Source organism: Canis lupus, chromosome 6, assembly GCF_048164855.1.
Source record: "Canis lupus baileyi chromosome 6, mCanLup2.hap1, whole genome shotgun sequence".
NCBI classification, from domain to species: domain Eukaryota; kingdom Metazoa; phylum Chordata; class Mammalia; order Carnivora; family Canidae; genus Canis; species Canis lupus.
Genome location: NC_132843.1, coordinates 40,285,514 through 40,300,395, shown reverse-complemented (window position 1 = coordinate 40,300,395; position 14,882 = coordinate 40,285,514). Strand labels below are relative to the sequence as shown.

The following is a 14,882-nucleotide window of genomic DNA, read 5'->3' as shown; positions in this document are numbered from 1 at the left end:
GGGGCTGGACCAGGGAAAGGCCACATGTTTCAGGAAGAGACAGCAGGCAGCTGGGGGGAGGTAAGGTCCTGCGGTGTGGGCAGCCGTGTAGGGCATTGACGGTGGGGAAAGCGCTCCCCTGCCTGGAGCTGATGGGGAAGTAACTTCGGGCTGTAAGCTGGGTGTCCAGACTCCTTCCTGGGCAGAGAGCAGCAGATAATCCAGCTGCAGACCCTAAGCCAGCCCCTGCCCCAGCCACTCAGTCCCCTAAGGCTGCCCACACGCACGTATGCATGCTCATTCCTTCTTATGGGTGTTTGTAATGCTGGTCCCTCTTCTAGAAACACCTTTGCCCACCTTCTTCCACTCACACCACTGTGTCCTCATGGGAAGTGTCTGTTGGCAGGCCTGGCTCCCCCACCTAACATCTTGAAGCAAGATCCTTTTTCTCTCTGTGTTCTTGGACCAACAACAGTGCCTGGCACCTAGTCCTGGACTGTTGGCTTAAATCATGGTGAAGTTAGTAAAGGAAGGTCTAGTTTCTAATCCCAACTTCTGAGACACTGAAACAACTGGCCATAGCACTTAACTTTCCTGAGCTTCAGTTTATTCCTCTGGAAATGGGGGTAATGTTCCCTGCCCATATATTTGTGAGGATCAAATGAGCGAGCAATGGGATTGGTCTCTGGTGTGGCAGCAAATATAGGCACAGGGAGAGTTTAAGATGTCAGCATTGATGTTATAATAACTGCTCACAATGTTGCTTCGGATCATGACCTCCATCCTCTGGATCTCCCCTCCTTCCTCCAGATTGTCCCTCCACCCCCCAGGATTGCCGGATTTTGCCCTAACCCAGTCCTATTATCTGCTGGAAGGTGAAGCCAGCCCTCCTTCCTTCCCACCCACTTCATCTCAAAGATTTCGTATGACCTCAGAAAGTCCTTCCAGAAGTCTTCCCCACATCCTTCCTGTTGCAGCCCTGCCCGCGTCACTCCTCATATGTCCTAAAAGCACAATCCTGAGTAGGAATCTCCCAGGACCCCAAATATCCTTTTGAAGTTGACATCCCCATTGCTGCTGCTCAGAACAAGCTGAGGGGGAGACAGAGAGGGAGGCAGGGAGAGGAAAGGTGGTCCCAGATTGGAGCGAGGGAGTAGAGGGAGAAACAGGAGGGATGGAGGTCAGACAGCAGGAAGGACCTCCCAATACCCAACAGCCAAGGGCAGAATGACACAACTACCCACCACCACAGCATCACACCATCATCACCTTCAGGGGCCTGGCTTCCGGAGGAGGGACGAGTGTCTTACGGCTTTCCATGACGTGGGTCCTCTGCCAGGGTTAGGGCTGTGGGTAAGGCGACATTTCCTGCCCTCGGGGGCTGGGGTGAGAGAGATGAGTTGCTGAGTGTGCACATCTTTTGAGAGCACATACACACACCCTGCTCCAGGGGCTCAGTTCCTAGCCTGGCTCCATGGAGCTCCCCCTGGCCCAGATCTGTCCCCAAGGTAAGTGCGAAGCCTGGATGGCGGGTGGAAGGACATCCAGACCCTCAGATCCCCTGCTGTCTCCAGGCCTGAGTTCCCACTTCAGGGGTGAAGGGCCCACCCCAAGCCAGAACTGGCTGGGCAGATGGGCAGGGAGCCTACAACTACTTCTCCTGGCGCCAGTCGGCTCAGCCCTGGGGACATAGGTGGCAGGGTCTGCTGAGCGCTCCTTAGCAGAGGGAGGGCGATGAGCAGAGGATCTGGAACATAAAGAGCAGAGGTCTGCCCTGAAGAGACACACCACCCTACCCCCTCGCTGTGCCCCGCACCCCACACCTGCGCTGTGGGGCTCTCTGCTTCCCCATGCCCATCTCCCTGCCAGCTCGTGCCTCCTGGACTCCTTACTCCTCCCCCTTGAGAGACCCCCAGTTGGCACTGTCCCTGTCCTCTCATCAGAGGCACACAGAGCTCCTGGGAGCCCGGGGGAGAGGTAGCCTCTCACCCAGACATCCCCCCTCTTCCCCCCGCTACCCCGACCTCTTTGTGCTAACAGGAAGTGGCAAAGCCCCTGCCCCTACCTTCAGCACCTTCCAGCCCCTGGAGCTGCCCCGCAGGAGCTGCCAGGACCTGGGCTTGCTCCAGGGGCCCAGGATCCAGGCCCTGAAGGCTGAGGAGGCCCAGCCCAGCCCCAGGGTCCCAGCTGTCCACACTGCGGTAAGGGGGAACCCGGCTGGCACCACTTCCTCCTTGGCTCCCCTCCTCCCATCAGTGAGGACTTGAGGGTAGATAAAGGCCAATAGGGGAAAAGCAGGAATGATCTGGGGCTGCCTATAGGGCTAGGGCATGGAAGGAAGGAGGGAGGGAAGGGAGATGGGGAGGGAGGGAAGAAGGGAGGAAGGGAAGGAGAGAGGGAGGGAGGGAGGGAGAGAGAAGATGGGGAGGAGGGAGGGAGATAGGGAGGAGAGATGAGGAGGAGGGAGAGGAGATGGAGAGAAGGGAGAGGGAGGGGAGATGGGGGGGTAGGAGGGGAGATGGGGAGTACCTCCTTCATTCATTGCATTGTCCCCTTACCATCCCTGGGATGCACAGGCTGAGTCTGAGGGTAACCAGGGTACAGGGTACCAAGTCCCAGAAGCAGACCTCTGCATCTCTGTCCCTGACTTTCACCTGCCCAGTGCGTCTGGGCCTCCGTCCCTCTCACCCATGGGGCCATTAGAAAGTCCTCCCTATGATCCAGCTCAGCCCCTCCCACAGGAGGCTGAGTCCTCCCTCGTTCTGTCCTCTGGGGTGAGAGGTTGTAGCATCATCTCCCTGATCCTGCAGGCCAGGGAATGACTGCCTGTCCTTCCAGAAGCCTCACACTCAGGTTAAGAGCTAACTGCTACTGGGTAAAAGGCCTGCAGGCCCAGAGGGAAGTGGGCAGAAATTCCCTGGAAAAAAAAGCAAGTGCAGCTGAAGAAGGGGTTTTAAGCTGGACCCTGAAAGGCACCTCCTGGGTAGTTATAGCCTAGAATGGGCAACTGGGATGGGGAGCAGCGGTGAGGCTGCAGAGGCACAGCTGGCTGACGGTCAGGAGGAAGCCCATACATCATGGCTAACCCCCCCTCCTTGAACCTTCCCCCTGTTTCAGGCATCTCCTCAACCCCGAGAGGCTGCCTCTAGCCCAGAGGATGCCGAGAAGGCTGATGAGGTGTTTGGGGAAGGAGGCCAGTCCCTGCAGGCCGAGACCCGGGCTTGGTTCCAGAAGACCCAGGCCCACTGGCTCCTGCAGCACGGGGCAGCCCCAGCCTGGTTCCACGGCTTCATCACCCGGAGGTGAGTCACAGAGGTGGCGGAAACAGGCCCAGAGAGGGGCAGGGCAAGTCCTGGGGCCCAGGCCCAGCAGAGTGTGGAGGCTGCGAGTCCAACCATGAGTCCTGGAGGCTCCCAGGCCAGTGTCTGAGGCATCTGTCCTGGAGGAGGTCACCAGGGAGGCTACAGGCCCCCCCTCCCCCCGCTCTGGATTTCAGCTTCGGCTCCTGTCTCTGGCCCTCCAGACCTCATGGTCCCCCCCCAGCCCCGCCCCGACCCCCAGATCTCCTGACCTTTCTGCCTCACCAGCCTCTGCTCTTCTTTGTCTCTCTGGTAGGCCCTTCCTCCTGCATCCCTCAGCTTTGCCTCCTCTGCTCCAGTTCAGCCCATGACCTTGGAAATCTACAAGCCTCTTGTCACCCCAGGGTGTCCTCCAGGATGAGGCAGGGATGAAACCTCTCCTGGGTGGGACCTCTGGCCCCTGTGTTCTCCAGGCCCTGCACCTGGGAGCAGACCCCACTTCTCTCTGCTATCTTCTTCACCCTTCTACGTCACCTGAGTCTGCTTGGCTGGGGGTTGGGGTCTGCCTTGAGAGTCCAGGACAGGCAGGAGGCTGGAGAAGTCTTCTCCACCACCCACAGGGAGGCTGAGAGGCTGCTGGAGACCAAGCCTGAGGGATGCTACTTGGTACGGTTCAGTGAGAGCGCTGTGACCTTTGTGCTGACCTACAGGTGAGGGGGCAAGAGCAGGGGCAGTGCCCTGGCCACCCCAGCGGGGTGGGCTGGGTGCTCCTGATGCAGAAAGGGCAGGGGCCAGCTGGGAAGGAGAGAGACCCTGGCCTGGGTGGCTAGCCAGGCCTGAGGTGGCTCTGATCCCATGGGTGCCCTCCAGGAGCCGGACTCGCTGCCGCCACTTCCTGCTGGCCCAGCTTGGGGATGGGCGCCACGTGGTGCTAGGCGAGGACAGCGCTCACGTGAGGCTGCAGGACCTGCTGCAACACTACACAGCGTGCCCGCTCAGCCCCTATGGGGAGAAACTCACCGAGCCCCTGGCCCGCCAGGTACCCCCAGCCCCTGGCCCCAGGGACCCTGGCCACCACCTCATCCCCCCCTGCGATGCAGCCATAGGTCTCTTGTCCACCCTGTGCCCCTAGGATCCCCTCGAGTGCTGGGGAGGGGTCCTTCACGGATGAGCTCAGCCACACAAAGACAGCAGGCACGTGGGGTCATTTGTGTTTTCAAGTAAGGACTATTTACTGAGTAGGGGCTACAGGGCTACAGCACAATGCTCCTGCTGGCAGGCCCTGGAAATAGAACCATGAACAAGACAGGCCTCAGGCCCACAAAGCTCACTTACCAGCAGCAAAGACAGATGAATAGGAGCAATCAAGTATGAGAAGAGAGGAAATGCAGAGTGAGTGCCACCAGGGCCTGTGTGGCAGGGAGCACACCAGGGAGTGCCTCCCCCCAGAGTGGTCAGGCAGTCCGAGGACACGGGTGCCAGCCAGCGATCAGGGTCTGGCAATACAGCAGGAACAACTGATCAGAACAGCCCTGCCTTCTGGACCTTACATTCTAGTGTGGAGACGGTGCTCACATAAGACAGAGAAACAGATAATCTGTAGTATGTCCAGTAATGATAAATGCATGCTAATAAGACAGGGAGTGACAGGGTTGGGGTTGTTTTACACAGGGACACCAAGGAAAGCTACTCTGGTAAGGAGACATTTGAAGGGAGGCCTGGATGAAGTAAGGGAAGGAGCCATGCAGGCAACTAGAGGAAAAACCTTCTAGGCAGGAGGAACAGCAGGTACAAAGGTCCTGCGGTAGGAAGCTGCCCGAGGTGTTTGAGGAAGACTGACAGCAGTCAGGAAACTAGCATAGGTGGATGAATTGGACATGAGAGCAGCGATGAAAGAAGGGAACCCTGTATGTAGACTCTCACATGGATTTCGGATTTTATTCTAAGTGAGGGGGGATGGCACCACACCCCCTGATCATGATCAGGACTGACATGATCTGGCAAGTTTGGGGGTGGGGCAAGGAGGACAGATGGAGAAACTACAATACTTCAGGTGAGCTGGTGGTCGCCTGGGCTAGGGTGGCTGAGGTGGAGGCAGAATGCAGGATGTGGGGTTTTTGGTTTTGATTTTTTTTAAGTTTTTATTAAATAAAAGCTTTTAAGCTTTTATTTACTTATTTTATTTTTTTAAGCTTTTATTTAAGAGACACAGGCAAAGGGAGAAGCAGGCTCCACGCAGGGACCCCATGTTTATTGGGGGAATCGATCCCAGGACTCTAGGATCATGCCCTGGGCCAAAGGCAGGCACTAAACCACTGAGCCACCCAGGTATCCCCCTTTTTAATGGGATGTTCAGTAGGCAGTTAAATATGTGGGTCTGGAGCTTGGGACAGAGGTCTGGGCTGGAGATAAACACCTGGGAGTCATCAGCATATAGAAGGATTGATTGTCAAGCTTTCAGGAGGGCTGAAATCGAACTCGGGAGGGAGTGTCAATGGACAAGAAGGGAATACTAAGTCTCCAGCATTTAGAGTTTGCAGAAGGGAGAGCAAACCTATAAAGAAAATTGAGGGCAGCCCGGGTGGCTCAGCGGTTTAGCGCTGCCTTCAGCCCAGGGCCTGATCCTGGAGATCCAGGATCGAGTCCCACGTCGGGCTCCCTGCTTGGAGCCTGCTTCTCCCTCTGCCTGTGTCTCTGCGCCCCCCTTCTCTCTGTGTCTCTCATTAATAAATAAATAAAATATTTTAAAAAAAGAAAAAGAAAATTGAGAAGGATCAGCCAGGGAGAGAAGAGAAAAACCAGGAGCATGTGATGCTCTAGAAGCCAAGCAAAGAAAATGCCCCAAGGAAGGGCATGCCAGTGGGTCCCGAACTGACCACTGGCCTTGGCCAGGAGGAGCTCACTGATGGTACTGGCAGGAACGGTTTCTCAGGCTTGACTGAAGTCAGTTCAAGGAAGTGTGCCTGTGGGCAAGTCTTATGTGGACCTTCACCAGGAATGGTGGACATGAAGATCCCCAGCAGTGGGCACAGGGTGCAGGGAAGTCTGGAGGTGAGGGGAGCCGATGCACTGGAGAGCTGAAGGCAGAGCTGTCAGGTGCCTGCTCTACAACCAGGTCTCAAAGGGTCTTGTCCCAACACTCCTCTGGAGTTTGGACTTTCCCCTGGAGGACCGGCAGCTGCTGAAGACTGCCAGGGGAATTTGTTCAGCTCACCCTGGCCGCCAGTGAACAATGGGTTGCAGACCAAGATGAGGCAGGGGAGGACTTAAGAGGCCTGAGCTGGGGTAATGGTTATGGCACAAAGAGAGGGGAGCAGGTGTCAAGTTGTTGAGGCAGCGGAAGGAGCAGGGCTGGTGCCCCATAAGATGAGTTGGGGGGTGGCTCCCGAGAAGCTGTCTCAGCAGCAGGGTGAGGGTGCTGCTTTTTTAGTCACAAAAGGAATGCAGAGAGAGGAGGTGGTAAGGGCAGGGAAAGAGAATTCTGACGTGGATCCAGAAAGCCCGCAGTACTCGCACATCTCCAGATGCGGACACGCACTTGGTGGACACGAGAAGCATGAGGAAAGCCTTGTGGCCTGAGTCTACCAGAAGCCCTGGGCATGTGCACAGCTAGGCTGCTGAGCTAAAGCCCAGCTATCATGGAAAGGGACCTTCCCACCGTCAGGGTCATCTTCCTGGAGGCTGTCTCTCTGCCCCTCAAATGTCTAGCTTAAACCTCCAAGGAGTACTCCCCCGCTCCTGCAGAAATAAACAGATGGGACAGTCTTGGAGATCTGTCCCCATGCTGAAAATATTTAGGCTCAAGACTTCTGAAGTCTTGTTGCATTTTTACAACCACAGGCACAAATGCAGACTGGCTGTGTTCCCGGTGGAACTGAGGTCAATGCTAGATACAGCCTGTGAGCTGAGGGGCTTTCCACGCTGCCGTGGGGCCCCCTTACCATCTCCAACCCTGCTCCTCACCCAGGGAACCCAAGGGGTCCGAATCTCTGTGCCCCTCCCCCCACACACCCTGCACCAGTACCAGCTGATTGTCTCCCAGATGACCTGGCCACCTCCACCCACCATCCCTCCTGCACCAAATCCCTGAGGCTTCCTTTCCCTGCAGACTCCCGAGCCCGTCGGACTTTCCCTGAGCACTGAAATGCCGGACTCTGGAAACAAAAGCCAGGACTCACACCCTCAGTATGGCTTGATCCTCAAAAAGTTGCAGAACGTAACCCCCACGCAGAAGGAGGGGGCCGGGGAGCCCAAGGAGGTATTGGGCTCGGAGGGGCTGAGGGAGGGCAGAGGGCGGGCCCAGCGCGGGGCGGGGCCTCCAGGACCCGGGGGCGGGGCCTCCAGGACACCGGCTGCAGCCTCAGCCCCGCCCGGGTCGCTCTGACGCCCCCTCCCCTCCGGCCTGGCCTTCTCTCCCAGGCTCCCCAGCAGCCCAGGCCCAAGCCTCCCTTGCCTGCGAAGCCCCAGCTGCCCCCCGAAGTCTACACAAGCCCGGCTCCGAAACCCCGCCCGGCCCCCCCCCCCAAGCCCTCCCATCCCATCTACCAGGAGCCCGACGAGCCCATCGCCTTCTACGCCATGGGGCGGGGCAGCCCCGGGGAAGCCCCGTGCAACGTCTATGCGGAGGTGGAGGTGGAGGTCCCGCCTGGGGCCGGGGGGCCCCCCTGCGTCCTCGGGCACCGGGCCCTGCGGAAATGCCGGTCCAGGCCTGTCCCGGGAAGCCAGGTAAAGCAGTGCCCAGAGAAGGAGGACCGCGGGGAGGACGTCCTGAAAGCCAGACTGGGGAGGATAGCGAAGGAGTTCGAGTGGATGCCGGGGCCAGGGTGAAGGTCCGAGATCGCCGGGCAAAGAGAGCCTCCGGGCTGCCAGGAGCCCAGAAGCGGCTCCCTGTCTTCGCCCTGGGGTCACTGGAACAAGCCTCCCCTCTGTCATCCCTCTCCACTTCTCAGAAGAAATAGTGGTCCGCCCCTCTCGCCCAGACACCCCCCCCCCCCCCAATACCAGGAATCTTGGCTCCAGCCATCGTCCTCTCTTCCTCGTTGGAACTTGGGCCTCTCCCACTCTGGCTCCCTCCCCTCCCCCTTCACAGCCTGAGAGCTGGGAGCACTGGGAGTCCCTCCTGTTGTCTCTGATGAGCTCAGGGGAGGAGGCACCTGCTCTCCTGCTCCTCCACACACTCCCTTTGCCAACCCTCACCCCCACCCCGCACCTCTTCAGTCCTCTGATGAGTGCAAGCCAGTGTCCCAGTCCAGGGCAGCGGCGTGACACCTCCTGGCCACTTCCACCCTTTCCCTAGGCCTCTGCCCCCTCTACAGGCCGTTCCCCACCCTCCCTGCGATGCCCCAGACCTGCCTCAGCCCCTAAGCCTGTCTCCCCACCCTCACCCCCAGCTTGGGCACTAGAGATGAACCAGCAGCCCACGTCTCCCACTCAGCCCCCAGTACCCCACAGCCTCCTGAAATTGGCACAGCAGCCCACTCTCACGCTCTCACCTTTCTGCCCAGACTGCCCCTCCTCTGTTTCCCAGCCAGAAGAATGACTCTCCAGCCACCTGACTATCCCAGCCAGAACCCCAGGGCTCCCTAGACATTCCCTCTACCCTGACTCCTCATAGGCCTCAGATTCCTGCTGGGTCCCTCCCCCGCCCCGAAGCTGCAGCCTCAGCATCCATCATCAGGATTTTCCAAGCTTCCTAACTGGTCTAACCACCAATCTTGCCATTTCTGATTTACTCTGCCCCAAGGAAGTCAGAATGGTCTTTCTAAAACAGCTAGCTCAGGGCGCCTGGACGGCTCAGTTGATTAAAACAGCTAGCTGGCCCATGCGGCCATCCATACTGGTGCAGGCAGAGGACCTCCTCGTCAGCCCCCCACCAGCTGCTGCCATCTTCACTAAGCTCTTTACGTCTCTCTAAGCACACCTCCCACTGCCCTAGCCATCCTTCAAGACAGTGTGTCCTTCTGTTCCCTGCAGATTTCCCAAACACAACCACAGTGGCCATCCCCCTGTGCTACATACACACCTGCCACACATACCACTGATCACCTGGGACACCCAACTCCACTCGTTCCCAGGAGAGTGCAAGCCCCCTGAGCAGGGGCTGGGACTTAGTCATCTGTTTCCAGAGCACCCAGCACAGTGCCTGCCACAGAGCTGGTCCTCAGGAAACGGTTGCTGAATGAATGAGAGCAGTTTAGGCCTCCTCTATGCAAGCCGACATGCATTAAGACCAGAGGACAGCCCTTGAGGCTGCAGGTAGGCCTGAGAGGTGAAGGATAGAGGGCGTGACCTAGGATCATCCTTCTCTCCGCAGAATCCAGGAGCCTGGCGACCACAGTCTGAGAACTCTGTGACTGGACAAGGCCCTTCTGTGCCCCACCAGCCTCTGCCCTGCTGGGGGCACACCCTCCCTCACAATCTTTCTAGACAGAGGACAGAAGACAAAGGACAGGTGTGGCTTCCCTTGGGGCCTCCCCAGTAGCACGGTGAGTCTGAGCTGGGGGAGGATAACCTAGAGCCCCAGGTGCCCTTCTCAGGAAATGTGCATGGAACAAACCGTAGGCAATCAGACTAGAAAGGACCTCAGCCATCATCTATTGCAAAGATGCACAGAGGTGTCATCTCACATGCCAACTGCCATCCATTGGTCGCGGCTGCCTAGAGCACTGCGCTGTGAAGGATGTTCAGGTCATCTCCACACTCAGCAGAACAGAGCACTGTTATTGATTAGTGATGTCTGCTGTGGGCAGAGAGGTAGGCAATATAGCAGCATCTCTTTTGCCATCACTGATCCAGGCCAAGTCCCTGGAGGTGCAGATGTGGAGACAAGCCAGAGAGGGATAGTGACTGGGCCAGGGCCAAGGACTAGAACCCAGGCTTCCTAGGTCCCTTGCCTGGCACCCTTTCTTACCCCATGTCCTCCTCTCCACAGGAAATGTCAGAGATTTCCTGACAGGAAATCTGGCTGCTCTCCAGAGTTCCACAGCATGGAGGCCTGGGTGCCGGTGGAACTCCAGATCCCAGTTTAGCCCTGTTCCCTGGACAGATCAGGGCCCCCACAAGGAAGCCTGGAGTTCAGAGGAGCGGATGCAGACTCAGCTCCCTTTCAGGGACCCAGGCACGGGCTCCCTCCCCAAAGTCCCAGAGAACCGGGTGGGTGGTGGTGGTGGTGGCTCGGTGATGCGCAGTCCTCCAAGGAAGAGTGCAAGGGTGCCCCTGCTGCCTCCCACTGCCCTAGCTTCTCCTCCTGGAGTCTGATTTCCTTGGCCCTCTGAGCCTTAGAGTCTGGGCCCTGGTCCAATGCTGCTGTTGTCTGAGGAATGGTTTGGCGAGAACAGATGTTAGAACTTGTTTGTTGATTCTTGCCTGGCTAATAAATCATCGCCAACAACCTCTTCCCACAGGGATCCAAGTACTCCGGGCTCCTTCTGTCTCAGACTCTCTCTCTCTCATTCTCTCTCTCTCATCATGGAGGGTAAGGGCTTGAATCGCCACTGCAGTGGGGGGAGCGGGTCTGGGGGTTCAGAGACACCGGGCAGGGGTCACAGATCTGGGCATTGTGGGGTAAGGGTAATTACACCTGGGCTGCAGGGTAAGGGGCCGCAGATTCTTCCCTGGCAGGGCTAGGCAGGCAGCTGGAGGCAGAGGAGTGGCTGTATCACCTGGGGGTCAGGCAGGAGCGGTTGGGGCCTGCACCTCATTCTCCACAGTCCTGGGGGCCCCCAGCGGTGGTCCAGGGTCCCTCTGTGTCACCCCAGCCTCTTGGGCATTGGCCTTGCCTCTGTCAGGACCTTACTTCCTCCCCTGACTCACCCCTGACCCTCTCGTGAGGCTTCTTCACTCTCTGCTCAGACCCACCTCAGCACCTGCCTGTCGCCCTGTGCAAAGCTCCCCACTCTGGGCTCCCACCCCCTGGAGGAGTCAGCCTGGGGTCTTCTTTTCCCTCAGACCGTGAGCTGCTGGAGGCAAGGCGGCATCTGCACCCCCCCCCCAACCTGAGGCGCAAGGCTCTGGGTGCTCCTAGAGTCCCATGTGTGCAGCCGTCCTTATGCTGTTTCCTAGGAGAGCTTGGGCAGGACAGTCTGTGCCTGTTGGGATCCCCTCCTCCTGCCAAGGAGGCCCCCGCACCTGCCTGAGTCTGTCCGCAGACCCCTCCCTGAAGCGGTGCCGGCCACGGACACACACCCCCCCCACCCCACCCCCTGCGCTGGGGCACCACCACCAGTCGGCCCAGCGCGGGCACCAGCCCCAGTGACTAGTGATTCCCCTCCTTTCCAGCTGTGGAATCAGCCTGAGCACTTGCTGCTGAGTCAACAGTTGGGTTCCATTCCCTTTTGTCTGCAGGTCTCCTAAGCAAGAGGAGAGATGGGGGGAGGGGAGGGGAGCAGATGGCTTTGCTAAGATCAGGGAGGCTGAAAGGACAAGAAACGTCTCATAGTAGACTGGGGCGGGGGTCCTGGCTGATTCTTGGCAGAGGGGGTGCGCAGAACAAGGAGAGGCTTTCTGCAGAGCAAGAGCTAGAAATCAGTCAGAACGGCATTTCCTTACACTTGGGAGTATAACGGGATGGCAGGTGCAGGGAGGGGGCAGAAATGCCTAGTGACCCCCCTGGTGTTTCTGGAGGAGCAAAGCCTGTGAGGGGGGAGGGGGGGCAGGGGTCCTCCTCCCTCTGCAGCTCAGGCTAGAGGTCAACTCACCCAAGGGGGCATTAGCAAGAAGCCTGGGTGGTGGTGTGGAGCTGTGCTAGCTGGTGGCATGGCAGTGGCCCCTGCACCACAGGTCCACGGGTCCCCATAGGATGCCTCTATGTTTGCACACGGGGTGCCATACAGGTCAGAGGGGACATAGTGGCCAAGGGCTCAGGGAGGGAGGGCTGCTGGGGCTCCAGGGGACACTAAATCCTTTGTGGCTGCTCCTCCCCGCCCCTTCAACCAAACAGGAGACTGAAGTCTAGAGAGGGGAGGGGACGGGGAGCTGGAGGCAGGCCCTGCTGCAAGCCCCACCCCAAAGCCCCAGGTGGGGGTTTCTCCTGCTCACCACAACCACCAGCGCCCATGCACTAACTACCCTCCCACTCCACTCCCAAGCTGTGAGCTGCAGGGGGTGCCGCGTCCCCTGGATGAGAAGCTGAGGAACTGGTACAGACAAGGAGGGAGCAGTTTGTGCAGCAGGTGCTCCTCCTAGCCAGAGAGCAGGGCGCCACAGAGGAAGGGCATTTCCCCACCGCCTCCAAGGCCCATGGTCCTTCCAGCCTGCCCCCCCCCCCCCCCACCGCGCTCCACACAGGGCCTTCTGGAGCCAGAACAGCCTCACCCCAGCTGGGGCCTCCCTCCAGCACTGGGCAGCCCTGGCGGCTCTCTGCACTTTCCCCGGGCTCCTCTCCCCCCTGAACTGTCCCTTCATCCTGCATGCTCCCTCAGCCAACGCAGCACATGCTCCATGACATGCCCTGTAAGTCTGGCTCCAGGGCAGGGGGTGAGTGGCAGTTAACACATGACCACATGACCTCATTTGTCCTGGTGCACAGGGCGTAGGCCCCCCACCCCCACCCCTGACCCGCTCCTGGAGGACCAGGAGCCAATCACTGCTGAGGCCCCACCCTCCACCACTCTACCAGCTGGAAGACATCTGTCCCTACCCAAAACACAGCTGGGCGAGAGGAGGCCAACAAGGCTAGGTGCAGGCCCTGTGGCGCACTCCAGCGTCCTCGCAGCTTCCCCAGGTCCCACAGACCTTGAGCCATCCCCCCAAGGGCCTGCGGCTTCTTGCACAGCAAACAGCATACAGCCACAGTGAAGACCTTGAGGAGGCCCCTCTCCAGGGACCAGGGCCTTGAGGGTGGCGGCTTATGAGACTTGCATCTCTGTGCAATTCCGAAGTCTGATTTTTAGGGACCTCAACCTCTGGGCTCTGCTCCTAGACCGTGCCACCCTGCACGCTCGGGCCCAGGCTAGGCCTCTGGGGCCCCCGGGCTATCTGGATCCACTGACCACAGCCTCTGCCGTTCCTCCGTCTGCACCTTGGCTGGTGCTGCCACTCCAGTTTAGCCAAGTATCACTCCTTGTTCCTTTTCTCTCCACCATCCTTTGTCTTCCCTTTGCTGTTTATCAGAACGTGAGGCTACCATCTCCAGGAAGCCTTCCAAAGAACTGTTCATTTCTAATTTGTATTTCTCTTGGTGACCAGGAAATTCCAACCACCAAATAAAATGTCCCTTTTGGTAGAACTAAAAAGTGGCTTTTCAAAAAATGGCAAAGGCTGTTTGCAGAGCACAGATGTGGGGGGCCAGAGCCTCAGACAACTGGCCTGAGTCGTCCATGTCCACAAGACGCTGGGTCCCTCCATGCCCACCATGTCCTGGCTCCCAGCCCAGAGCCCTGCTGGCTCCATCAGGATGCAGGCCCTCAAGTGACACTGGGGGCACAGCATGCCAAGAGGGCAGGGCTGCATCTGCAGCATCTGGGGCAGGAAACAAAGCTTGTGACTCCTCTGGATCTGACCTGGGGCTCTATTGAGCCTACCCCCCCACACACACACCACCCCAGGGGAGGTGACCTCAGCCCCTGCTCCCAGTGCCTCTGTGGACAGGGAAGCAGTGGTGGGTTGCTGCTCCTTCCTGAACACTAGCTGGATGCACGGATTTGGACAGCCCCAGTGTCCCTGTGGGATGCAGAAGCCCTGTCTGGCTCGAACCCGAAGTAGGTCAGATTTCAGATAAGTGGGTGGTTTTCCTGTAAGTGACAAAAGCCTCCCGTGTACTTAATAAGAAACAGACTCCTCAACTTACCTGGCACACAAGACTGGGGGCACAGTGAGACCCTCTCTCCTGCCGCCTCCCCCTCAGCCCCAGGTCCCCACACCACACCTTCCGATGGCCCCAGGGCCAGAACCTCCAGTCTTTCCCCCCAGTGCTACACCCGAGAGAAGCCTGCAGTGACTGGAGGCGAGCTACTGTGTCTAGTCAGGGCTTCTCTCTCAACACCAAGCTTCTCTCTGCAGGGCTCCACCAGCACCCTTGTCCCAGAAGCAGGAAGCCACTGCGGCCGAGCTGTCCAGGAGCCCCAGTGTCCTCGGCAACACACTGCAGTGGTGGTGTGCAGCACAAGCACTGGCTGGTCTAGAACCGCAGGGGTGGCTCTCCCACCCCTACTGGAACCTCGGGCAAAGAGGGAGGGGCCCTGCCACCTGCCGCACTGCTGGTGGGCATCCCAGTGCTAAGCTGAGAACCGAAGCCCATGACTCTGCCACCTGCCTCCCCTGGCCACCTGCTCAACCCTCCCCTCCCTCTCTAGCATAAAGCTGCAGGCCCAGAAGTCTCCGATGAGACTGGTCTAGCCCCCCAAGCCCTACGCAAAAGTTTCCAGACAGTGAAGACCAATGGCAATCAGTGTGAACACGCATCCTCTTCAGGGGCAGATTCGCCACTCCTCCTGCTGGACTGAATTTGCTAAGGACTCTTGTGTCACAGAAAGCACCTCCTTGACTTCCTCTCGTCTTCAAACATACCTGAGATCAGCAATATTCCAGATTTGGGACCCCTGCCCCACACAAAGTTGTACATGGAATTCTTAGGGTCTTCAATGGCTGTGAGCCCAGTTTAGAAGG

General features: G+C 58.5%; 1 protein-coding gene across 3 annotated transcripts; it reads left to right on the top strand.

Moving 5' to 3' along the window:
• The first annotated feature begins 1,336 nt into the window (after positions 1 to 1,336).
• SH2D2A (SH2 domain containing 2A) lies at positions 1,337 to 10,684 on the top strand. Of its 3 annotated transcripts, none has more exons than XM_072830023.1 (9): positions 1,337 to 1,487; positions 2,020 to 2,180; positions 3,097 to 3,281; positions 3,899 to 3,988; positions 4,149 to 4,317; positions 7,387 to 7,536; positions 7,698 to 8,003; positions 9,592 to 9,763; positions 10,210 to 10,684. In XM_072830023.1, the coding sequence occupies exons 1-8, from the start codon at positions 1,454 to 1,456 to the stop codon at positions 9,757 to 9,759; spliced, it is 1,263 nt and encodes a 420-aa protein (XP_072686124.1). In that variant the 5' UTR covers positions 1,337 to 1,453; the 3' UTR covers positions 9,760 to 9,763; positions 10,210 to 10,684. The 3 variants fall into 3 exon arrangements, with proteins under 3 accessions (XP_072686124.1, XP_072686123.1, XP_072686125.1); XM_072830022.1 differs by having other exon boundaries at positions 2,020 to 2,234; XM_072830024.1 differs by lacking the exon at positions 7,698 to 8,003 and having other exon boundaries at positions 2,020 to 2,234.
• The last annotated feature ends 4,198 nt before the right edge of the window (positions 10,685 to 14,882 follow it).